Source organism: Giraffa tippelskirchi, chromosome 4 (assembly GCF_054371585.1).
Source record: "Giraffa tippelskirchi isolate mGirTip1 chromosome 4, T2T-mGirTip1v1.2.pri, whole genome shotgun sequence".
NCBI classification, from domain to species: domain Eukaryota; kingdom Metazoa; phylum Chordata; class Mammalia; order Artiodactyla; family Giraffidae; genus Giraffa; species Giraffa tippelskirchi.
In genome coordinates this window covers 142,767,053-142,793,055 of record NC_137278.1, presented here as the reverse complement: position 1 = coordinate 142,793,055, position 26,003 = coordinate 142,767,053, and the positions used below count along the sequence as shown (strand labels likewise).

The window sequence follows — 26,003 nt, the reverse complement described above, 5'->3', positions numbered from 1 at the left end:
GCAGGCGGTAGGAGGACAAAGCAGAGGTGAATTCCAGAAGCCTTAAGACATGGGAATTGATGTAAAAATAAAAGGGAATAAATTCAGTAATTGAGTTAATATTGTAGAAGGAACTAACAATGGATATTTAAGAATAATTCTATTTCTAGTGGCAATTCAACGTATAGGGGTGTCCTTTATTGTGACAGGAAAATGTGATTCTGTAGTGCCTACAATATATAGAAGCAGAAACATCTAGAAAGAAATTACATTTATATGGAACCCAGGAGAAAGTGCTGGACTAAAGATAAATACTGAAAAACCATAAGCATACTCAAGGAAAAGTGAGTGTCAAAATGATGAGACAGCCTTGTGGAATGAGAAAAACTGAGTCTCCAGCAAAGATCCAGAAGAGGTCACATTAAAGGAATGTTTGGCAGGAGAAGAAGAAAAATTAGAGATTGAGGAAGTATGGAAGCCGTGGGAAGAGTGTACCAAGGAGTCTGTGATTGGAAGTGTCCAGTGTCACTGACAGTCTGAGAGTTGAAACAACCGAAATCATAGGATTTCAGTTCAGTTCAGTTCAGTAGCTCAGTTGTGTCTGACTCTTTGCGACCCCATGAACCGCAGCACGCCAGGCCTCCCTGTCCATCACCAACTCCTTACTGACATAAAATTCATCAATGGACAGCTGACCCTGGATATTCAGAGCACCAGACTCAACATGGACAAGCTCTGGGTATAGCATTAGAAATACAAAGCTAACCATCCTCCGCTGTTGAGTCTTTGAACGAAAATAAAGTAATTTTTAAGGACTTAAAAGGCTAAGGAAGATTCTGAGCCTGGGTAAGATGGAGCAAACACACTCTGCCTTGTTAACTACAATAAACAGAGCTATACAATCTAAAAAAAATGCATAAAACAGCTTTCTGAGGACTCTGGGAAGTAAACAGTAGCAGAGTGATTAGGTATAAAGAACAGAATTCAAAATTGCACAACACCAGCAGTAAGTTTACCATCTCTCCCTGCCTCCAGTATTCTCTAGCCAGCCCACAGTGTACAGCAGAGTATAGACAAGGATAGCTCCAGGAGAAAATACAACACCATAATTTGTGAGACGCAGTTGAAGCAGTGCTTAGAGGAAAGCTTATAGCATAAATGTTTGTATTACAAAAAAAGAGAGGTCTCAAATCAATAATCTAAGCCTCTACTTTAGGAAATCAGAAAAAAAAAAAGAGCAAAATAAATGTAAAGTATGCAGAGGAAAAGAAATTAAAAAGTTAAAATGAGAAATAATTATATTGAAAATAGGAAACAATAAAGAAAATCAATGAAACAAAAGTTTATTCTTTGAAAACGTCAATAAATTGATAAGCTCTAGCAAGACTGACAAATAGAGAAGACACAGATTGCCAACATCAGATGAAAGAAAGAATATCACTACATTCCCAGTAGACATGGAAAAGATAATGAGAAAATAACTGTGTACAACTCTTTGCATCTATATTTAACAACTTAGATAAAATGACCAACTCAAATCCTAGAAAATAATGGAACTCACCCAAGATGAAACACGTTACCTAAACTGTCCTAAAATTATAAAAGAAATTGAATTTCTACTTAAGTTTTCTTCTGAAAAAGAAATCTTCAGGATCAAATGGTTTCACTGGCAAATTGAAACACTTAAAGAAAAAATTAACTTCATTTATACATAACCTCTCCCAGAAAACAGAAGAGAAAGGAACACTCCTCAAAGCACTTTATGAGGCCAAAATTACTCTGATAACAAAACCAGAAAAAGACCCTACTAAAAAAGAAAACTAAAGACCAAATATTGCTCATGAATATAGATGTAAAAATCCTCAAGAGCATATTAGCAAATTGAATGCAGAAATATAAAGGGTAATACATAACCAAGTAAGGCTTATCCTGGGAATGTAAGGCTGCTTTAATATTTAAAAAGCAATCAACCTAATCCATCATGTTGACAGTCTAATGAAGGAAAACCATATTATCATACCAACTGATACAGAAAGAGCATTTGACAAAATTCGTATCAACTTACAGTGAAAAAAAAAATAAGCAAACCAGAAATAGAAGGGAACTTCTTCAAACTTATAAAAGACACCTACACAAAAACCCACAGCTAACAATAGGTTTACCTTCCCTCTCTTAAGAACAGAGAACAAGACGACACTCATCACTTCTATACAATACTATACTGAATGAAAGTCCTATTTATTGACAGTAAACAAAGAAAAGAAGTGAAAGGCACACACAGTGGAGAAGAAAAAATAAAATTGTTCTATTTGTGGAAAGGATGATTGTGTATAAAATCCTAAGGAACTCATCAACATTTTGGTAGAACAGGTGAGTTTAGCAAGTTAATAGACTGTAATATTAACCTATGAAATCAATGGCATCTCCATAAGCTAGCAATGTACAACTGAAAACTGAATTTTAAAAAATATTTACAATAGTTACAAAAAATAAAATATTTAGGTATAATTCTAACAAAATGCTGAGAAAGTAAAACAAGAAGAACTGAATAGACATACTGTGTTCGTGAATTGGAAGGCTTTATATAATGAAGATTTAATTATCCCCAATGACAATAAAAATTCAAGCAAAATTCTACACATATAATAGATTGATTCTAAAGTAGAATAAACAATTTTAAATTGAAGAATAAAGGTGACAGAATACTACTGTCCAATTCTAGGACTTACGATAAAGCTACAATAATCAATATAGTGGAGTATTAGCAAAGAAAGAGGTAGATAAATCAATGAGACAAAACAGAGTTCAAAAACAGATTGATGCATGGCAGAAACCACCGCAATAGTGTAAAGTAATTAGACTCCAATTAAAATTAATTAATTAATTAAAACAGATCCAGAGAAAATGTCACCATTTGATTTTTTTTATAAAGATGTAAAAACAATAAAGGATAGTTTTTTCAAAATCATATTGGAACAATCGGACATCCATTTGTAACAAAATGAATCTCTATACACACTTCATAGAAATGAACTTAAAAAAGATCACAGATCCAAATACATAATGTACAACTATAAAACTTCTAGAAGAAAATACAGGAGAAAATCTTTATAACTAGGGTTAGGCAGAAAATTCTTACAGATGTCACCAAAATCACAATCTATAAGAGAAAAAGAATTGATCAATTGGACTGGATTGAAACAAAAAATCTTTTTCTCTGTTTAAGACACTGTTAAGAGAATGAAACAGCAAGCTAAAGAGTGGCAAAAAATAATTGCAAATTACATATCCAACTCCTAATGAGAAAAAATAAAGAACTCAAGAAATTTAACAGTAGGAAAACAAAATAAAACCAATTTAAAACCAGGCTAAAGATTTGAACAGACACAAAATCAAAGATACATGAATGGCAAAGAGGCACATGAATATTACCCCAGTAATGAAATGCATATTAAAATTGTGATATGATAACACTACCTACCTCTTAGAATTGCTAAAATGAAAAATACTAACAATACTCCGATAGTAAACAAACGTTTGCAGCAACTCTATGCATAATTGCTCTAAAGTGGAAACAACTCAAATGTCCTTCAATTGATGAACGGAAAGCAAACTGATACATCTATAAAATGGAACATCGGTCATCAATTTTAAAAAAATGAATTATTGATCTGCAAAACAATTTGGATAATTCTCAAAGGCATTAGTCTGAGGAAAGGAAGACAGTTGCAGAAAGTCCATTTATAGAACATTCTTGAAAAGCAAAAACTAGTGATGAAAAGAAAAAACTAGATCAATGGTTATTAGGTTATCAGTTGAGATGCAGGGAGAGTAGCATGAAGGAGTTCTTTGGAGTGACTGAACTTTTCTGTATACAATATGATTACATGAATCTATAGAAAAGTTAAAATTCATTGCACTACACTCCAAATAAAGGCAATAGATTATGTTATATTATGCTTTGTAAGCTACCTTTTTCACTCAATACTGTATCAAAACATCTTTTCTCATCACTAAATGTTTATCTATCTCATTAACAATGATTGATAAATGTACAGAAAGTAATTTCAGAGTTGGTGGGGGAAGAAAGATAGATTTAACTGGATTGAGGATCAAGTGGGAGATAAATGAGAAATAACGTGTATAACAGCTCTTGCAACAAACTTCAGCGTGATAAGAGAGTAGCAGTGTATTAACAGGAAGGGAAAGTAGGGTTGAGGGATTTTTTTTTTTTCCACTATAGGAGAGGTCTGAGTACATTAAATTCTTAGAGGGAAAGAGCTAATTGAGAAGGAGTGGTTGGAAATATCACTAAAAGAAAAAACAGATGGAATAATCAATAGACTGAGCATCCCCAGAAGACTGGAGGAGTTGGGATCCAGAGTACAGTCAGGGGGATGAGCCTCGGATTGGAGGGTGGTATTTCTTCCATTATAATATGGGGCTACAGGAGAGGCAGGAAGATGAAGGATGTTAATGGGTTTGGCAGTGGAAGCTGAGCAAATTTTCTTCTGACAGCTTCTATTTTCTCCGTGAAGGAGATGAAGCTATCTCATAAGAGAGAGAGGACGAGAAAGCAAAGATGGGAGATTCCAGGAGAATTGAGAAGGACTGAAAAACTTCTTGTAAGGAATGAAAAAGAAAGTAGATATGAGATGAGTGGTAGGATTCCTCATATGCATTGAGAGCTCAGTGACAATTTTTTCAATTTCTAAGGGACAGAGCTCCCTCACAGAATAGTGAATAGCTTGTCAAAGATACTTAACTGCATTTAAAATAAAAGTACATTTATCATAGGAACAACATTTACAGGACAGTGACCAGTTTTGATGGTCATAAAATTCCACAATTGAAATTTCATTCTGGATATGACCTTGATAATCTCTGAAGAGATCCATAACAAAGGAAAGAGAAAATATGTAAAATCACAATGTGATTTTATGATTATGTACATTATGATTCATTATTTCAAATTCAACTTTGGTAACTCTAGATGCATAAGGTAGAATGGCCTCACATACACCCTCTCAGAATAAACCCTTGTATTGCAGCTATTTAAATCAGTGTCAGTGACTTGGGAAAGGAACCAAGGATGAAACAGTGGTCACCAAAGAGACCTGAAAAAGTGAACAATCAAAAAAGGGCAATTTTGTTTTCTGATCATTTTGTAAAAGGACAATCATTGTTTTTCAAGGATTGCCAGCACTTTCTTCTCTAGAAAGGAGATGCAAATGGATAACATCAAGGAAGTCCCTTGGGAATTTCTACATGAAATATGACAAGGTTCTCGTTTGATTTGTAAATGCCTCTCAGGAAAAGTTAAAAATATATAAGTACCAGTAAAAGTTTACTTAGAAAATGCCAATTAATAGAACTGGGAAAGGAAAGAAACATGCTTTAAAAAAAAAAAAAGCAATGGTTTAAGAGATAAGAGACCTAGATTGTATCTTTAATACCTGCCACACCCTGTCTATCAGAATTTGAGTATGGGTCCTCAACCTCTCTGAGCCTCAGTTTTCTCATCAGAAAATGAAGGTGGTTCTTGTATTACAGGTCTACAACCAGATTAGAAATGAACTTTACAAGAGAGTACAGTACATTCTTTAAAGAGAGCCTCAATTCAGTTAGATTTCACATGGTGTTGATTTTTCTCTAAAAAGATAAGCTTTTCCATAAGAACAATATAGGACTCTTTGGGAACTTAAAGGAGGATTTTCAGAAGTTAAGTTTTCAGAACTTAAAGGAGGATTTTCCTTGGATGTAAGGAGTCTAACATTAAAACAACTCTTCCAGTTGCTCTATAATACTACTTACTACTGTTAATGCTAACCCATGAGGTCACCATGGCACTAATCTCCAGTTAGAAGCACCTATAATATCAATACTGAATCTTTCTGGTGAACAATACAGCCTTCCCAAGATGCAGCAACTGAGGTGTGTTAGGATAACCTTCCAGGTATAACAGACACTCACTCGTACTAATCTTATTAGCAAGGTACATTAGTGTTTTGAAAATTCCATTATGGCTCTGTCTATATATATTAACATAAAGTTAATTTTGCAAAATTCAGTTTGTGTGTCTTAGTTATGTTCTTACAACATGTGTTATATTATGTATGCATATATTTATATGTGCACACACTTGTTTTGTATCCTGATACCAAATAAGCAACCCGATAAAAAAATTTTCATCTTCAGACCAGTAAATGAATCATAAAAAGTAAAATAATGTGTGCGTGCGTCCTTAGATACTTAGCCATGTCTGACTCTTTGTGGCACCGTGGAGGAGCCCTCCAGACTCCTCTGTCCGTGGGATTTCCCAGGCGAGAATACTGGAGTGAATTGCCATTTCCTTTTGCAGGCGATTTTCCTGATTCAGGGATGGAAACTTGTGTATACTGAGTCTCCTGTATTGCATGCAGATTCTTTACCCACTGAGCCAGTGTTTCTAAAAGATAACAATTATAAATTTTAATTGAATTATATATATAAAAATTCTAAACAATCATGAGCCCTCCGTAAAAGAGCTTGTTACCGAAAGAACACTCCCTTCCAAAAATATTTTTTCCTAAAATCTAGTCTATGCCCTAGTCTCTAGGATATAAAAACATAATTCCATGAGGAAGTTCTATGTCTTCTTCTAATATTATTTAAATGCTTCAAGTGTTTTACCAGTTATATATCTAGTATATCAATAATAAAAATTAAAAAAAAACACCACCACAGTAACTAATCTTATTTTTATAAAACTGCTTCTATTTTTTTTTCTATGTAGGAAAGAGCCTGAATCGTACAACAATAAGGACAGATTTTTATTAAGGCATCTGGTCAACTTTTCCTGCATGTTCTTTGATGTAAACACTCCTTCATATTTCCTCAAATATCCTGTTAGAACTGACGTGGTTCCTACTCCCACTTAGAGCCCACTGTAACTACTCTGGGTGTCCCTCTATTCTTCCTATTTATCTCTTCCATCCGAAGTTGAGCTGCACGACAGAGAACTCTATCTGGGAGCCACAGAAACGGACAGTCATTTGAGAAAATATCCACTATGTGCCTTGTGCCGATGGTAAAATTATAATGAAAGGATTTCATGTTTCCTGGTTTTTGCCCAGCTTTAGTAGCCATATGTTTCATCTGATAAATTAGTATTACAGAGTGAAATTTAACACAATTAGGACAGCATCCTTTGGGGCAGTGTGACTAGACAGAAGTCATAAAGAAGTGAGATTAAGACCATGGCCTGGGACTCTGCTGGAGGAAGCGAGATTTATGTTAGCTCAACAGAAGCAGTCAGATGCTCCCCAGTTCCTGAAGAACTGAGTTGAAAGATGCTTGGAGGAGAGGTTGACAAGAGTGAAAGCTACTATCTCTTCAACTCTACACAGCAGTTAAGAGAAGATCTTCATCAAGATATGCCCTCTTGGGAAATGCAGAAGTGAGGAAATGATCATACAGCTAGAAAGCTAAGTAACACTAGCCTCTGCAGAAATCACAGAAATTGAGTTCCATATACATTTATGGAGTGACAAAGCTCTAAGTACACTTGTAAAATGTAATTTTTATGCCTTATTGTTATGCAAGCATTTAAAATATTACTATTTATAAATATAGAGATTATAAACTATTATCATCTTTTTTATAGTAGAATCCTCCAAATGACTTGAAAGCTGTACTTCACTTGCAAGAAAAAGAAACATATCTGTTTTAAGAATAATTTTCACAGTAGATTAGGAATTATATTAAAAAATAGCAAAATGAATATTAGAACATATAAAAAATTACAATATTTTCCTAGTAATGATACTGTGCTGTGCTGTGCTCAGTCATGTCCAACTCTTTGTGACCCCACTGACTATAGCCCACCAGGCTCCTCTGTCCATGGGATTCTCCAGGGAAGAATCTGGAGTGGGTTGCCATGCCTTCCTCCAGAAGATCTTCTGACTCAGGAATCAAATCTGTGTCTCTTAAGTCTCCTGCACTGGCAGGCAGGTTCTTTACCACTAGGAGCACCTGGGAAGCCCCAGTAATGACACTACAGAGAGTAAGGAAGGAGGTCCATGGTGGCCACTTGAAGAAATCTTGTCCTGGTCTCCTCCGTCTGTATTTAGGGATTTGAGGAGCACAGGGCACTTGGTAGGTCCTTCAGGTCAACACCTCTACTCCATTCTGTCCTGGTCCCTTCATCCATCACTTGAAATTAACACCACTGGTCGAAGATACTGCTTTCTCAGAAGACACTGCTTTTTTTTTCACTGTTCTTTGAAAAAAATGAACATTTGCTAGGGAAAGACCATACAGTTAACAGCTATTTTTATCAGGGGTAGATCACTGTGTCACATCTTTACTAAAATAGCGCTAGTAGAGGAGAGACCTCTCTTGCAACGGGAAGTAAGAACAACATACTTTAATTGGGGTGGAGAGGAAGGAGAAGGCAGGAGGTTGAGATTCAGCCTGAGAACAGAGCTCCAGGGAGTGAACTTCAAGACGTCAAGGGCAGGGTGGGGGGAGCGAGGAAGGGGTGGCCAGCAGTGGGGGCTGATGCCTTAGGCCGAAGTATGGGAGACCAGTAGCACTTTTGCTTCAGGCTCAGGGCAGGACTGGTTTGGAGGCACGGACTCTGTACCCATGGTGAATTTATGGTCGACTCAGCAGAACTTAACTCAGGGTAGGTGGGCTGCCTGATCCACAGAATGCATATATGGCAACTCTGATTTCATGAAGCCCACTCTCTCCCCTCCCACATACACACCCCAAAGGTATATGGGCAAGGCTCTCACAGTGGAGTACGCAAACTATGCAATGCACAGAGTTTGCAAGGTGTCCATGGACATGCAGAAGGTTCAACATCAGAAGTGGGATATTTTGGCTCCTGTTGGATGTTGTAAATTCAGATTGTTTGCAGAGTGAGACAGCAGGAGGGGTGATACTACAAATTCTACCCCAAACCTAAGACCGAAGGTCTTTACCAGAATGGAGGTTGCCCATAATTGCAGCACCTCTGGTGGCTATGGAGTTATTTTTCTCTTATGTTCTCCAGTTTGGAAAACAGCATTCATTGCTTCCAACACAAGCTTACTAATTATGAGCAATTTTTAATTCATAAGGCAAAAGTTCTACTAGTATTTTCTTTTTAATAGAGGTACAAAAATTAGATTTTTAGGGCAGGGACTCTTCACAAAAGAAGGCTTCAGAGTGAATTTCTTTTTAATGGGCGATAGTCAATGTGCACACTTTTTCCTTTTCAAGTATGGAACCTGAAATACAGGACCAATGTAAGTTTTCACATTGTAATATGATAATTCTCACAATTATTGCCATTGAATATATGCAATGTTCCAGCCCCATGCTGTGGGTCTTATGAATTAGCTCTTTAAATCCTTAAACCACCCTACGAGGTAGTTACCAAGGTATTAGCCTTTTATTCTGATAAGAAAAGGGAAGCACAGATAATTTAAACAGTAAATAGCAGAGGGGGGATTCAAGCCCAGGAAGTCAGATTCTGGAGCTTAACTTTTTAATTTGTACTCTGCTACATGAGTTAGAGTATATTTTTGCTGTTTCTGTAGTACAAGCATACCATTTCAGACAAACTTTCAATCCTAAAGGGTGAGATGATTATATTATAGAAAGCATTTGGGATAGAGATTAGTATGTCATAGGGATTAAATAGACCTGGTGGCTCAGATAGTAAAGAATCTACCTGAAGTTCAGGAGACCTGGTTTCAATAGAAGGGAATGGCTACCCACTCCAGTATTCTTGCCTGGAGAATTCCACGGACAAAGGATCCTGCTGGGCTGCAGTCTATGAGGCCACACGGAGTCAGATATGACTGAGCACATCACAGGGATTTAGGAAATAGTCATCTGTATTTTCCTTCTTTTCTTATAATGAAATCTAGTTGTCTCTTCCCTATAAATCCAATGTTTATCTAGAGAGGAGACCCTTTTATTATATTTTCATAGCTTCAGTTGATGTTCAGATTTAGGAATTACAAACAGCCTGATAAATGATTTTATAATCCAAGCTCTCTAAGAATCAGGCACTCCCATTTTGAAGAAATAAGTCACTCAGAAAAGACCACTGGACACCTGATGGGGAATCTTGCTGCTCTGGAGATACAGAGGGACCCAGGAATGCCAAGAGCCCTGCCCAACTGGACCAGACCTGTGAACACCTATGAGAATTCCCCTGGGGAGCTTCTTAACTGCCATGGAGTGTTCAGAGGCACTGAAACAGCCAACCCACCATTAATATAACTTTGCATATCAGAGGTTAGCACCATGAAAAAGTTTCCATAGTTGAATTCTGATTTTTCTGATGGGTTGCAGCTCTCCCAGGGGGCCAGACTGGAGCTATACATGGTAGGTCACCTGAGATAAAATCAGCAGGATAGAATCCTCAGATCAAGTGGGGCTGGGTAGCAAGATCTGGGTATCAGGGGGTGATGAGTCGTCCCTTGAACAGGCTAAGGCTGTGCTTGACAATCCCCAATAAAAGGTCTTCCCATCTCCATGTCCCTCCTTGCTTTCCCTTTACGTTCAAACACTCCTATCTTCTCCAGTGCCCACAGAACCATGGGCAGCCTTCCAGGTGGATCTGGAGCCCAATGATCTAGAAGTTCCACAGGCTACAAATAGCAAGCAAGTCAGTCAGTATAGGAAAAGGCTTACTAGAGCAGCAGTCCTAAAAGAGGTTCTAGAACTATGAGTTGCAGCCTTGGTCACCTGTCTGAACTTCTCACGCTGCCTCTGTGCCTCGTGAGACTAGTTAGGGAGGCAGCTCCTAGGACAAGTCTGGGCTGTCTGCTAAGCAACACAGTGCAATAAGAACTAGATATTTCAGATCTATGGTGTTTAGGAAAAGGCGAAAAGGTTATCTATTTTCAATTACCATGCTGCTAAGTCGCTTCAGTCATGTCTGACTCTGTGTGACCCCATAGATGGCAGCCCTCCAGGCTCCCCCATCCCTGGGATTCTCCAGGCAAGAACACTGGAGTGGGTTGCCATTTCCTTCTCCAATGCATGAAAGTGAAAAGTGAAAACAAGGACGCTCAGTCATGTCCGACTCTTAGCGACCTCATGGACTGCAGCCTACCAGGCTCCTCTGTCCATGGGATTTTCCAGGCAAGAGTACTGGAGTGGGGGTAAGCCCAAGAAAAATTTGCATTTTACTAATATATCCACTTAAATACAGATTTGCTGAAGACATGATAGATAGATAACACATTTAGATGCTTGTAGGTAAGGCATTAGGAGAGAGACTTAGGGAAGAGGTGAATTTGGAGGAGAAGAAGCATGTTAAACTATTTTATTGAGAGGTTTGGTGTGGGGTGTTGAAGAGGGACTAGGAGAATGAAATCTGACATCCTGGGCCTGGCCAGGCTCTCTTCAGCCTCTCAGTGGCCAGAAGAAATAGGTGGATGCTTTGAAGCTTCAAAATCCATCACAAACCTGCCCATTAGTAAGGCTCAGACCAAAGAGAGAGGAATTATGCAGATAAGATCCAACTGAAAAAGAGGTTGGAATCCAGAATCTCTCTTGGGCATGTATGCTTCTCTAGCATTGGCTCAAATACAAAAAGAATGAGAAATTGCTCCAAGATACTGGTTGATCATTTAGCATCTGACCTCTCCTACCCCTAGTCAAATAATACCTAACACTTACCTGGCACTTACTAAGACAGCACAGTCTATTTTACATTACATTATCCTATTTAACACACAACAACAACTCTATAATACATGGTCTTCATTTTTAAAAGAAGGAATTGAGATGTGGAAAGATCAGCAATTTATTCCAAGTTATAGAGAGTAGGGATTCCCTCATAGCTCAGTTGGTAAAGAATCTGCCTGCAATGCAGGAGACCCAGGCTCAATTCCTGGGTCAGGAAGATCCTCCCTGAAGAAGGAAATGGCAATCCACTTCGTATTTTTGCCTGGGAAATCTCATGGACAGAGCCTTGTGAACTGTAGTCCATGGAGTTGCAAGAGTCAGACACAACTTAGGGACTAAACCACCATAGACAGTAAGTGACCATGCCTGGATTTGAAACTGACCGCCATATACATGCTCGTAACTGCTACAGTCCTCTGCTAAGCATTATCTAAAAATATGGCATTTTCTCCATTATTTCAATGTTCTCTTTACTTTTCTGCTTAAGCTATTTCATTTTCTTCCAGGGAGAATAAAAATACTATCTTGAATCAATAAGAGACCAAGAAATCAAATTACTTTAAAATCACAATCTATAAATTTATATTTATAGACTGATGGCCTTGCGGACTAACTCATCATGATATAATGTTTGGCATAGTTTGTATTGAGCCTCTTCCCCAGGTAAGTGAAAGTACCCCAGTACTGGGAGCTGACTGTGTAGTTATGCACATCCCCTCATTTCCCCTCCAGTCTCCTTCAGGAATTGAATCACTACCGTAGTGAAATAGCAGAAGAGTCTTACTCTGTACATGTTGCTGTATAGGCCAGTAAATCACTGTGAGATACTCTTACTCTGTGCTCATTCACTGCTCTTTTTCAAAGAAACAGTAGTTTAGGTTGTCTTAAGCCCTTCTGCACATTTAAGTCAGCAAATGGACGTTGCTTCAGGTGCGAACTAAGACAGAAAATAGTTCATGCCCCTACGGAACTTAGCATCTACTTCAGTGTAATTAGACATATTGATCTAGACTGCTGTTTTAGGTAAACAGTTTTTTGTTGTTGTTGGTCCCTGTGGTTGAAATTTTCATGGATATCAACATCTTAATAAAATGAAATCAAATGATATTTGATTATGAGAAAAGTCTAGATTGTCATTATAAGTAGAAAATTATCTAAGTGGAAAGTGCTACTATTCACAACATAAATTTGCTAATTGTCATTCTGTGGCAAATATCTCAATAGTAGACACTTATAGCTACATTATTTGGTGAGCAGGCATTAGGAAACCTGATCTTAAAATAATATTTTACCATTAAAATGTTTCAAGCTATTAAAATTCTTTGTGTTGAGAAATATCAAAGCTACTCTAAGTGTGTCAGCATTTGTAAGTGCTTTGAAGATGAAGAATGCACTTATGGCCAAGTAGGATCTTTCAAAATCATCCTTTAAAGGGAAAAATGGCTTTCTCTACCTTTTGAACTAGACTATACAAACAGCTTTTAAGAGATTTAACAATATACTTACCATGAAACATAACATCCATGTTATCACTAATAATAATGGCAATAAATGAGTTTTTGATGTGTGACCCCATCATCTCAGAAGTGACTTTTTATTATTCATCAACCACTCTCCATTCTTCAAGTAAAAGCATGGCTCCCATAAAGGTTTAATAAAGACTTTATCTATACATAAAAAAGAGAAAAATTGTATAAAACCATCCAAATACTCAGAAATTTTCTGTGATGGTTTGGATTTTGGCAGGGGGAGCAAAGGAAGGTTGGATTATTTTTTATTTCTGCTTATTGAACCCACCGCCTCAAACTCCCACCTGATTTTAAATGTGTAGGTGGCTCATGTTTGTTATTTCAAGATAGCTGATCAGTAATCAGAGTTAGGGGTTCTGGGTCCACTCTTTAATGCACAGCTATCATGTTATGCATCTTGTCTAATTCTTTTATCTCTTTAAAATAAACACATTCATCTCACTCCCATCCTAAAGTGGTACTAGAAAATCATATAGGAATGTCTATCCATCTAGGAGGAGTTCAACACACAACACCATTAGAATAAGCATCATGCTCACAGCACACAAACTTATCTTAAAGAGAATATGTTTAAATGAAAGCTATTCAGTCCCATTTCCACTGCTTTGTAACCAATAAATATACATTGGATTGAAAGGGAAGTAGTAAAGTCAATTCTACTTTTTATGATCATGAAAGTGAGATATAATCTCTTTGCAAATATAAAGTAATCAAAATTTGTTTTGCCAAGTACATCCTGAATATATTTATTGAATGTAACATTTATTGATGGTATACTGGATAACAAGCACAGTTCTATTAATATGTTATTAGTATACAAAGATAAAAGCTACAATTCTCTTATTGTCCTCAAAAAAAAACTCAGGTTAAGAACATTAATAGTGAAATATGTAGGGCCTCAATGGAAAACCCAGGAAAGCAACTTGGATGAGATGGGGTTCAAGGAAGGGTTCTCAAAGTAGGCAATGCTCAACTACGATTTAAAGTTGGAGAAACATTATCTAGAAAACGAAGCAGAGTTGGATACTTAAGATAAATAGAACAGTATGTGAAAAAGATGAGAGGAATGGCAAACCAATGAAATTTGCTTTTAGTATGGTAACAATGGGCAAAGCAGAACATGATGATAGGAAATAAGGATGAAGTTGGGAAATACCTGATAGTAAAAGACTTCCCCATGCTAATGAGTTTGAGTTTACCCTAAGAGAAAAGGAAATGGCTGTATTAGAGAATACAAAGTAAGAATGTGATCGAGTATGCTTTTTTCCAGTTTTACCTCCGACATTATTATGAAGGACGAATTTGATGGTAGGTTATTGTAAGATACTATATGAGAAATAAGGACTTATCCCAAGGCAGTGATGTGGGCATGAAAAGTGGAGAAGAGGTGGTGAGAAGATCTGGTAACTTTTCGGATGAAAACAGCAAAGGTAGGGTACAAGATGAGCAATTAATTCCAGGCTTGGGTGACTGTGGGGGACTCTCATTTTATTCACAATGATAGAATATATAGAAATAAAAGCAGTTGTTATGGGAAGTGCTGAGCATTAACAGTCAGATTCCTGATAGTTGTGGGATCTCCAATGATTCCTAGGTAATTGTAGTGATAGGACTGGAGAGCAGGAGAAATATCTGAGATAGAAATATGGATTTCAGCTTTGCTATGTAGGCCTGAATATAAACATCACAGAGAAAGTATACAAAGATAAGAGAGAAAAAAAGACCTAGGACACATAAATTCTACAGAGCACTAACCTATTAAACAATGCTCAGAGGAAGACCTAAAAGTGCAACTGAGAAATGACTAGTTAGATAAGAGAGAAGCTATTGAGGAAACCAGTGGCTATCCATGGGAATCAATGAGAAGAATTTTCAAAATTAGATTTAATCTAATCTCAATATTCATTGATAAGGAAAAGATAAATGACCACCTTAATTATGTTGAACCATAATTAGAATTGGGGAATTTGCTGTATGACTCAGGGGACTCAAACTAGGGCTCTGTAACAACCTAGAGGGGTGGGATAGGGAAGATGGGCAGGAGGGAGGGGATATATGTTTATCTATGACTTATTCATGTTGATGTTTAGCTGAAACCAACACAATCTTGTAAAGCAATTATCCTTCAATTAAAAAATAAATAAATTTAAAATTAAGAAAAAAAGATTAGAGTTGGTAGAAAAGTAGATGAGAAACAGAGAAGTCTGAATGATGCATAATACATTCATCATTATCTGGCTTGTGGATAATACAACCCAGAATTTTTACAAGGTGCTAGTCAGGGTGTGATTTCCAATAGAATAAGCAAGCTCCATTGTTCTAGGAATGTGTGGTCTCAAATATACATACATCCATCTTCTTAAATGCTAAAGATGCAGACATTACCATAATCATTCCCACAAGTATAAAGCACTTTACAAAGAATTAAAAATATAGCCAACCAGCAAGGCATTTGGGCTCTTACAGCATCTGGCAATCAGTTGGAAGGACTTTGCCACTGAGTTCATCGATAGTTAAGGCCCATCCTCAGTTGCTCTTCATTTCCCAAAGTAGCAAAGTCTGCTTGAGATTGTATGTCCCCTGGGTATGTGAGACTTCTGGGGAGCAACTTAATTTTGGGGTAAATGAGCTCTGCTGAAATCCATTCTGGAAGTGGCTAAGCTGCCTAGGTGCCTTGCATGAGTGCCAAGAAGAAATCAAATGCAAAAAGAGGAGACTAGAAATATTACTGTGTTGTTTTTATTTATTCAATGTATTTATCTAATCTTTAGTAGCTTTTATGCCAGGCACTGCTCCTCTCCCAGTGCCAGGATGGGCAGGATCTGTTATAGAAATAGCAGTAAACAAAATAGACAAATACCTGATAGCACTTATGAAAAGTGAAAGTGAAAGTCGCTCAGTTGTGTCCACTCGTTGTGGCCCCATGAACTATACAGTCCATGGAATTCTCCAGGCCAGAATACTGGAGTGGGTAGCCTTTCCCTTCTCCAGGGGATCTTCCCAACCCAGGGATCGAACCCAGGTCTCCCACATAGCAGGCAGATTGTTTACCAGCTGAGCCACAAGGTAAGCCCAGGAATACTGGAGTGGGTAGCCTATCCCTTCTCTAGCACATCTTCCTGACCCAGGAATTAAACCTGAGTCTCCTGCATTGCAGGCAGATTCTTTACCAACTGAGCTACCAGAGGTTATATGTGGAATCTAAAATAGGACACAGATGAACATATCTAGGAAACAGAAACAGACATAGAGAATAGATCTGTGGTTGCCAAGGGCGAGGGACTGTGGGGGAGAGGATTGAGAACTTGGAATTAGCAGATGCAAACTAGTATGTATAGAATGGAGAAACAACAAGTTCCTGCTATATAGCACAGGGAACTATAACTATATATATTAAATATCCTGTGATAAACCAGAATGGAAAAGAATATAAAAAAGAATAACTGTATGAGTTACTGAGTAACTTTGCTGTACAGCAGAAATTAACACACCATTGTAAATCAACTATACTTCAATAAAATTAATAATAAAAATAAATCAAGGAAAAGTATTGGAAGATTTGAGGGGTGATGAAATATTAATTAGGATAGTCAATGAGGGCTTCACTGAAAAAGTAATCTTTGAACAAAGACTGAAAATTGAGGGATTAAGCCATGGAAATATGGAGAAAGGATAGTTCAGGCAAAGAAATAAATAAAACTCTTCGGGGGGATGGGCAAGCACTTGGTGTCTTCTTGGAATAGGGAGGAGACCATTGTAGCTGGAGAGAGACAAAAAAGAGGAAAGCAGAGAGATATCAGAGATGTAATGTGGGAGAAAATAGAGCAGACCCCTGGCCAGTGTAAGAACTATGTTGAGTGAAAAACTGATTCTGGAACTCTAAGGGACTCTTCATTGAGAAAAGATATCTTAAAATATCATTTTCCTATCTGTCTATCCTTTCTTTTTAAAAAATATTTTATTTATTTATTTTGGCTGCATCGGGTCTTAGCTGTAGCACGGGGGCTCTGGAGAGCACAGGCTTCAGTAGTTGTGGTGCGTGACTTAGTTGCTTCATGGCATGTGGGATCTCAGTTCCCCAACCAGGGATCAAACCCATGTTCACTGTGTTGCAAGGCAGATTTTTAACCCCTGGACCACCAGGGAAGTTCCTACCCTCTCTTTTGAGGATGGTGTTTCTGCCAATGACTTCCCTGATCCTCTTAGCTCCATCACAGGAACTCTTACTTCTCAAAGACTAGAGAAACTGACTGGGCACTTCTCTGAGAATGAAGAAGCATCGTCAGAATATACACTGAAGGTAGTCTCTGTGCCATCCAGAGAAGTAGGTAGTAAGAACCATACAGAAATTTGAAAGGACCATTTCCAGAGCTTGAAGAGAAAGTAATGCATTGACATCAACTTGTTTTTTTTTCAGCAAGACATTCACCAGGAAAATGAAAGCTTTCCCATGAGAATCTTCAAGATACCCCAAGACATTTACTTTTGTAACTAAAATATTATCAATAAATACCATCTCCCATAGTTCTTTGGGCAAAGAAAGAGAAGAAACACTGAAGAAAATAAGCTGTCTGTGGCTCTTCCACATAATTATTTTACCATCCATATCATTGGGTAGCTTTTAGTTGCCTTCTTGGATATTCCTGAAGTGGTCTTTTCTAGTGAAGTTGATACGTTATGTTGCTTCACAGAGGCATAAGGAATGAGGACGATTAGGGAAAAATAATCTGGCACCACTATCTCAGTGGTAGCCTCCCAAAGAGTGTAGGATTTTATATAGAGTGCAATCACAGGCCTGGAACCATGGGGTTTTTACCCTGACTATATTGTTAACTGGCACTTTAAAGTAATAATATCTACTATTTACTGAATCATAGTTTTCTCACTTGTATAGTAAGCAGTTGGATGAACAATAACTATCACTTTTTCTGTTAAGAAGGTCTACGAAAATCAGCTGCCATGGATAGAGTTGAGTCCAGGTTCTCTGACAAACTCCATGCTCAGTAATTCATTACAGTTATCTTACCTAGGGATGTTAATTACACAGCATTGTACCCCTCTTCCTCTTTTTGCTCCCATAGACATTGCAAACAGATCACAATACTTTTCCCTGTTAAGTCATCAGAATTCAGGGTTGGTCAGAATTTTTTTTGTTTTTTTGCGTTGTGACTCAGGCGATCATGACCAAACAGTTGGAGAGGGTATTCAAGGTGAAAACAGTTTGCTACTTTACCATTAGGAGAATGACTATGGAATTTAACAGTTTCTAGTATAGCTACAAAGAGCACTCACATCCTGGCAGCCAATATCTCCCATCCTGAAAGAGGTCTAACCTATCATCAGTTCTGCCAGCATAAAGTAGCGGCTGGTACCCTGGGCACAACCAAAACAGATCAATTAGCTTTTCAGCCGAAGAAGCTTGACTACATAGAATTCATTCTCCTTCTTTATAAAGCCCACTTTCCTTCTGAGAGGAGAGCCTTCTGTAAGAGAAGCCAAATGAGACATTCAACAAGTAGAGACTATCACTGACTTCTTGATCTTTGTCCTTCCACTCAGTCACTTTTTTATTACCCAAATCTACAGGAGCTGAGATCAAGAAAGCTGATTCGTCTCAGTTCTAATGAAAAGTCCTAACAATGTTATTTAGATAACTGTGATGAATTTTAATCTGATGACAGCTTGTGACCCACAACTTGCTGTTTAAATTAAAATGCATTCAAAATGAAACTGGCAAGACAACCACAATATTAAACTTGCAATCTGCTGTGGAAAAAACACCTATCATAAGCACTACATTAAAAATATGAATGTAACTAATTTTTATATGGCATCTTGCAACTGAAATCTGGAGATAGCCTTCAATGCCTTGTGACTAAATTCAATTGATTAATCATCTTCCTTTTTTTTTCTTTTTTTTCAAATTAAGAAGTCAAAGTAGAGTTGGATTGGTTTGTCTTGGTAATACACCCTTTGGCAGAGCTCCAGGTACAATCTAGGGCTACAGACTTCTAGGTTTCTCTTTTGATGAACAAAAGTCCTCTGTTTCCTCATCCCAAATGTTCATCTACAACAAATTTATAAATTTTTCCCACCTGCTTAGTTTTAAGGTTATTTATAGCTTTTAAGCTATAATTACTCAAGATACATTAAATGTTATCTTTAGAAATGTTATATATTAGTTTTAAAAATAACACTAATATTTTTCATAGATCAATTCAAATCATTCTTAAATTTGATAGGAACTGAGGATTTTTTTGGTAATAGCTATTTGTCTCAGGGCTATAATAAAACAATAATGTAAATAAAAGTCAACCCAATGTGTATGTTTTCATCTCATATTTCAACATTAAAGAATTGTATGCAGTAACAAAAGGATTTACTACAACTGTTTGCAAATAATTTAATGACCACGTCATAGCTACATCCTAGTTTTCAAAGTGCCAAAGAACTACTGAAAATTCCACAATATAACATCATAATTATAACAATTAACATGAGTACTTAATTATAGCCTGAATGTTCCTATACATTACTTGTTCAAGAGATTCACAATACATTAAAATAGCATTAGCTAGAAACAAGGAAGTACCATCTTTCATTCTCACTATTGCCTACACAGAAAAGGACCCCCCACACACTCTTTTTAAAAGATACCCCAAAATTGCAATTTTGCATCCATTATCTTTATGCACTATCTCCGGACTGTAGTATATACTCAATAAAATATTGCTTGGAAAAATGAATGAATACGTGTGATTGGATGACAGGCAAACTCGGGGAAAATACCTGGTCTTTGATTGCTACAGGGATACTGCACGGACAACTGCTGTCGCAGTAGGGCTCCTAAAATCTCTCTGCCATATTTTATTTTGGTTCACGTGTGTGTAAAAATGATAAAGAATTCAGTCCAGTAAGTCCCTGCATCACATCGAGGCTGCATGTATCCAAAAAGCAGGGTCTATGGCGACATTTTATGTAAAATTCCCCAGGTAGTTCCTAAGGTTTGCTTCCAAACGAAACCTGATACTGGCTCTGATATCAACTATATTTATATTTGGGAACCAGTCTCACTGTAATTCCTTGCTAGACCTCATCAAACCCGTCCCAGGGACAGTGCCTACCCTGCGGTTGTCAGCTTTGAAACTGTGATTGGTTTTCTGTCTGGTGCCCTCGGAACCTGACCATGATGCTGAAAGAGATGAGAGGGTCCTATTTTGAAGCTTTCGTCCGTCTTATTGGTTTAGAAAATTCGACTGACAGGAGCTGGGGCCAAAGGAGCCTGGAGCGGCATCGTTAATGTGAACCGTGTATTTCGATCTTTGGGGCAGAGATGTGGTCCATCAGGTTACAGCCAGTGGATCCCTGTGAGCCCTCGCTAAACCAAGAGACCTTACGGAAGTAGCCGCTGCAGTAGAAAATATTACATCCAGTAGGGAGTCTTGTCTGCCTCCTGAAAAACGGGCAGTCAAGTGCGGAGCTTAGAAACAAAATCTGGGAGTCTAGATGGAGGGGAGGGGTGGAGGAAGCAAACCTGTATTCGCACTGAAAATGTTCATACGAGGTCAGGAAAAATCAAGGGCTGATTTTAGCTTAAGTTTTCGGCCTCAGTCTTCCAACAGGTGCAGAACTCCCTTACCCGTACCGTGTCAGCACTGTCCTGCTTTGCCTTTCTAAGGGTTCCCTAGCGAAGCCAGCTTTCCCTAGAGTCCTGGAGCATGTGCAGTCTCCCAGCGCATCCACAGCTCTGCCGGGCAACCCCTTACCTGCAGCGTGAAGACTAAGAAGCAGGCACAGCGCAGGGAAGCCGACCGCTCTCCGCATAGTGCTTTGCATTGAGCGGCGGAGGAGCAACTCCGCCACGACCCCACTTCAGGCAAAGTGCTGTTGGAAAGAGCCCCCGCCGAGAGTCCTCTGGTCTCCGGGAGGCATTCGCAGGTCCTGGGCTGGGGCTGGCAGAGCGGTGGGTGGCGCGAACAGAAGCAAGCACCAGCTTCGCCACCTTAAGAGAGGAGGGGAGAAAGAGGAGTGGGAGGAGGCGGCAACCCGGGCGGCGCCGGGCGGGGGCCGAGATCGCAGGGAGCCGCTACAGCTCGGCCTTCTGGAAGCTCCGCAGCCGCGTGGGGCGGGGTGGGAGGGTGGAGGCGGAGGTGGCGGGAGCCAGCCCTGGAGCCCGGGGCCAGAGCTGTGCGAGCAGCAGCCCCGCCGCGCCGCGGCGACTGAGCATGCCCGGTGCTGGCCCTCGCGCCGCACGCACAGAGTTTCAAAGTGAAATTCCACTCCTCCGGGTCTTAGCGGCGGCTGCGAGGGGAGCAGGCTCCACGGCGGGGGGTTGTGGGGGAAGCATGTTGAGGCTGTCATCAGGGATCCAGTATCTGTCCAAAACCTGGGAGTGGGGCCAGATGAGGGCCTGACCTGAGGAACCAGAGGAGACGGCCTCAGAAAGTGTCAACCCCCCAACTCACCCTGTCCCTTCCCCAAATCTTGGTTTACACGTGGACAGTGCTCATAGATGGGAGCTGATGTTCTTTGGGCCTCCGAGTGCCAACCTCTCCAGGCTGCCCATGGGAACAGAGTCCAGGTGTCTTCTGCTGAGCAGGGTTGCCAGGGGGAGAGGTCATGGGGCAGCCTGCTGAGTATAAGCAGTGAGCACGAATCCTGGGAGTGCCTTCTTTCTAACACGATCCCCCTCTCCCGTGTCTTCAGTGGGGTCCCTGTTTTTAAACTTTCTCCAGACTCAAGCTTAAAGCCTATGACCGTAGTGACCTAAGTCAGGCCATACTTAGAGACTGGTAGGATATAACCATGTAACAGAAGAGAAGAAGACGTCTTTTTGTTTTTTGGAGATAATTATCCTTTGTCTCCATTTTACTAAGGTAAAATGTAATGGAATCGCCCCTGTAACTGGGCTCCTCCTGTCCAAGTCTGAGTCCCTAGGAAGGCTGTAGCAGTCTGTCTAATATAGGTGTTGATCTCCCTCATCAGGGACATTGAGTGTAAGGGCTCATTACTCCGGTCATGAAGTCCCTTAGCCAGATTTCTCTCCCTTAACTAACCCAGGAGCTCTGACTTTTCTACCTCTGTGTCTTGGTGGAATACTGTGGCCCTTCCCAGATTACTCTCGCTTGCTTCACTACCACACTCAAGCTTACAAAGGTCTAACCTTGATCTCATTTTTCCAGAAAGCCCTGGGCTAACTCCAGATTACAGTATTTCTCTTCCACATGTGAATGTATACACAATCTTTGCTTAGCAACATCACATATTTTTCTTCTATATTCATTCATCTGTGGTTCATCTTACAATGCAGCTGAGGGGCCTTAAGAATGTCTGCATCTTTGTATCACTGAAATTGAATAAAGTCATTCTGAGTAAATAAGAGGTATGAATAAGTGCTTGTTGAATTGAATTGCATATCTCTTCAATGCTTTCTTCCTCCATCCCCTGTAAACTGGGACAACTAATGGGAAACATGTTACCCACAAGAGTTTCAGTTAGACAGGATGTCACAGGATCTGAGCCTGGGCAGTATCATTTCCTTTATAATTTATTTCATCTCTAGCACTGAGAGACAAGGCCAGGAACTGCACTCCACTAGTTGCAAAAAAGCAGAGAATGAAATGTATTTTTGATACCTTGTCAGGACTTCTGTGCTGAATATAGAGATCAATGCAGCTTTACTCTCCCCACTCCACCACTTCCCCACGTGGATATGTTATGTACCATTTCTGTGGCATAACCGTTTCACCCCAAACCTCTCTAAGCTGCAACTTCTTTCCCTACTCTGGATTCACTTTTCCCCAGTCTCCTTTTCCCATAGCATATGTCGGTTTCTAACATACCAAAAGAATTACTAATGGCATCTATCATTCATTATCTCTTTCCTTAACTCCACCCCGTTCCCGCAATGGAATCCAACCTCTACAATGGCAGGTTTCTTTGACAATTGCATTCACTAATGTATGCCAACTGACTCTAACAGTGCCTCACACAAAATAAATGCTCAAAAATTAATTAATTAAAAGCAACTAGTTGATAAAAGTCAATAGTGACAGTTATCCCAACTGTTTGGAATTCTCACTAGATAGTTGATATAACTTATTTATCTATGTTTAAAAATCAGAGGAGTAACACTTCTCATCTAACATCGAGTCCTAGAATTGCTGCAGGGCTGAGAGTCAGGGGAAGTAATTGCAGCCCAAGTACAATGAGTGTACTTCTATTTTTCCTAATAAAAAAATTACCAAACTCCATAGGTCTCCAAGAAGAAAATGCACATATGGTAAGGAAGCAATGTTACTGTAATGCCCTGAATCCCTTCCTTTCCCAGAGATAATTCCAACATTTATGTGGGGGGATATTTAGAGTTTCAAATAATATAATTCGCTGTGACTTTGCCAACAAGCATTCAGCTAGCTATTTATTTTGCCCAGGGGTGGAGATAGTTGAATTATTAAACTGTGCATGAAAATACCCTTCACAACAAAATTTCCAGTTTCTAATTCAAGATATACTACTAGAATAGTTCAGTACAGTAAAAATAACCTCAAGTGAGATGTAATTTTGGTGACTGGACAGTAATTATTAATTCACTTGAAAAAGATAAAGGAGAAAAAATTTCATATTCCATGGTGAGTTGACCTAATATCCTTTCAAGAGATTTGATACTGTGACTTGTGAAGTCAGAGTATAATAAGTGAATCAGCCAATCAATGAAAAGTCAACCCCTTAATTCTTGGAGACAGATTCTCTGTGAGTTCACAGATGCTGCTTTCCCTTGACTCGGTGATCTAACACCAGCAAAGGCAATTTGGTGTTTTAGAGAAGAGTCTCTGTTAGTAAACTACACCCAGTTTCAGAAAATTAGCTCCAATTTAAAGAAGTATGGAAATTACTATGAGAGAGCCAGGCAAATTATTAATAATACTGGATTACAGAGCTGTGTCCTAAAGGAAATCGTTTACATTTTGAAAGAGAAACAGAAAATTACTATCATGTGAAATTTTTTCACCAGAAAATGCATCATCTCTGTTTCCTATGAGGTGTGAGTCAGGAAGAATTTATACAGGAAAGAAGCCTTTCAGAACATGCCCTCAAACTAAATATAACCACCATGAGCCTTCACATTAACATGTCTATAAATGAATGAAAACCATTCATACTGGCCATCTTTCCCTAGGACACTTTAAAGAAATTGGATCTACTGACTGTAAAAGTTTCTTCTTTAAATTATTTAGATTATGATTATTATTTAAATATGAGAGTTAACCTTGATGAGTGCTTCTATGTGCCAGGCTGCATTCTAAGCATATGGATTTCCCACTGAAACTTTACAATATCCCCACAAGGAGGTATTATCATCATCTCAATTTAGAGATGGTAGGGCTTCGCTGGTGGCTCAGTGGTAAAGAACACACCTGTCAATTCAGGAGACATGGGTTTGACCCCTGGGTTGGGAAGATCCCCTGGAGTAGGAAATGGCAACCACTCCAGTATTCTTGCCTGGGAAATTCCATGGACAGAGGAGCCTGGCGAGCTACAGTCCATGGGGTTGCAAAGAATCAGACACGACTGAGCACACATAGACAAACATCAGAGAAGCAACTTGCCCAAACTAAAGTAGCAGGTAATCAACCAAAAGACAAATTGGTAGAGTTAGGATGTACAGTCAGATAATTTGTTACCAAACCACTATGATATACTACTTCACATATAATCAATGTGAATAGTGACAGTTGTAGTCAACTCATTAGAATTAGATCAGGGCCAGAGCAGAAGACACTGATCCTAGACCTGGCAGTAAAGCTCTGTAGCGAGAAACACCCGTAGGAGATTGTCTACAAAAGGATGAGGCAATGCTGTGGCAGCAGACTCTAAGGTCTAGCATCTAGTGAACAAAGATAGACAACACATACAGTCATGCTTAGAAGAACTTGTAAGAAGTATCCTTACAGTAAAGTAGAGAAGGAGAGAGATTATGTCTTCTTGAAGGGTGGAAGTGGAGGCAGGGATGTGTAGCAGGCAAGAAACTATTAGTGGAAAACAATAAATGAGCCGAGTCTCACTGGATAAATAAGTTCTAACCATCCTATGCGAAGAGAGAGGTTGTGGGATTGTGTGAGCCAAGAAAAGAGACGTGAAAGAGAGAAATGAATTCAAGGAACTTCTGAATGTGTACAGGAGCAGCAGGTGACAATGACCAACACTTTATTGAGATCTGTAATGTGTTTACCCTGCCCCATGCCTTACAGTCATTTTATCAGTCACAAAGTTCCTTTCCTTTGCCTGAAAGATATCTATAGATGAGAGGGGAAAAGAAGAGTAATAATTTCTTTCTACAAATTAAAGGACTGAAGTGAATTAAGCTGTATTCAGAGTAGAAAGGCTCAGAATCCAAGAGAAGGAAGTAGAAAATTTGGGGCAAAGGTACATTCAGATGAGTGGCTTCACCATTAATTTTTAAAAATAGTTTTCCAACTATGAAAAAGCAGAACAATCTACCCTTCTGTGTAAGCACACAGTGAAGAAAATAGCGAGATAGAAAGGGCACCAGGAATGAAGACTAAATGACTAAAATTTACAAAATATATGTTTTCACACTCTCACAAGAGCTCTGGGAGGTGTTATTCTCCTTTTTGAGAAAAGAAGAAACTAAAACTCAGTAAGGCTAGTAGTTTGGCAATGGTCATCCAGCTAGTGAGTGACATGGCTGGGATTAAAATTCAGGACTGGTGACCCTAGTACCAGGCTAGTACAACTCTGTTGTACTGATTCCCTGATTAACGGAAAGAATTAACTTCAAGACTTAAATGGAAAAAT

The 26,003-nt window shown here is 38.9% G+C and overlaps 1 protein-coding gene across 2 annotated transcripts in view; it reads right to left on the bottom strand.

Moving 5' to 3' along the window:
• Nucleotides 1-21,311, bottom strand: part of PTPRR (protein tyrosine phosphatase receptor type R) — a 268,297-nt gene extending 246,986 nt beyond the window's left edge. For both annotated transcript variants that reach the window (XM_081589650.1, XM_081589651.1), the window contains exon 1: nucleotides 20,951-21,311. In XM_081589650.1, the coding sequence (XP_081445776.1) occupies nucleotides 20,951-21,020 (70 nt within the window). In that variant the 5' untranslated portion in view covers nucleotides 21,021-21,311. The remainder of the gene's footprint in view (nucleotides 1-20,950) is intronic.
• Between the last annotated feature and the right edge of the window lie 4,692 nt (nucleotides 21,312-26,003).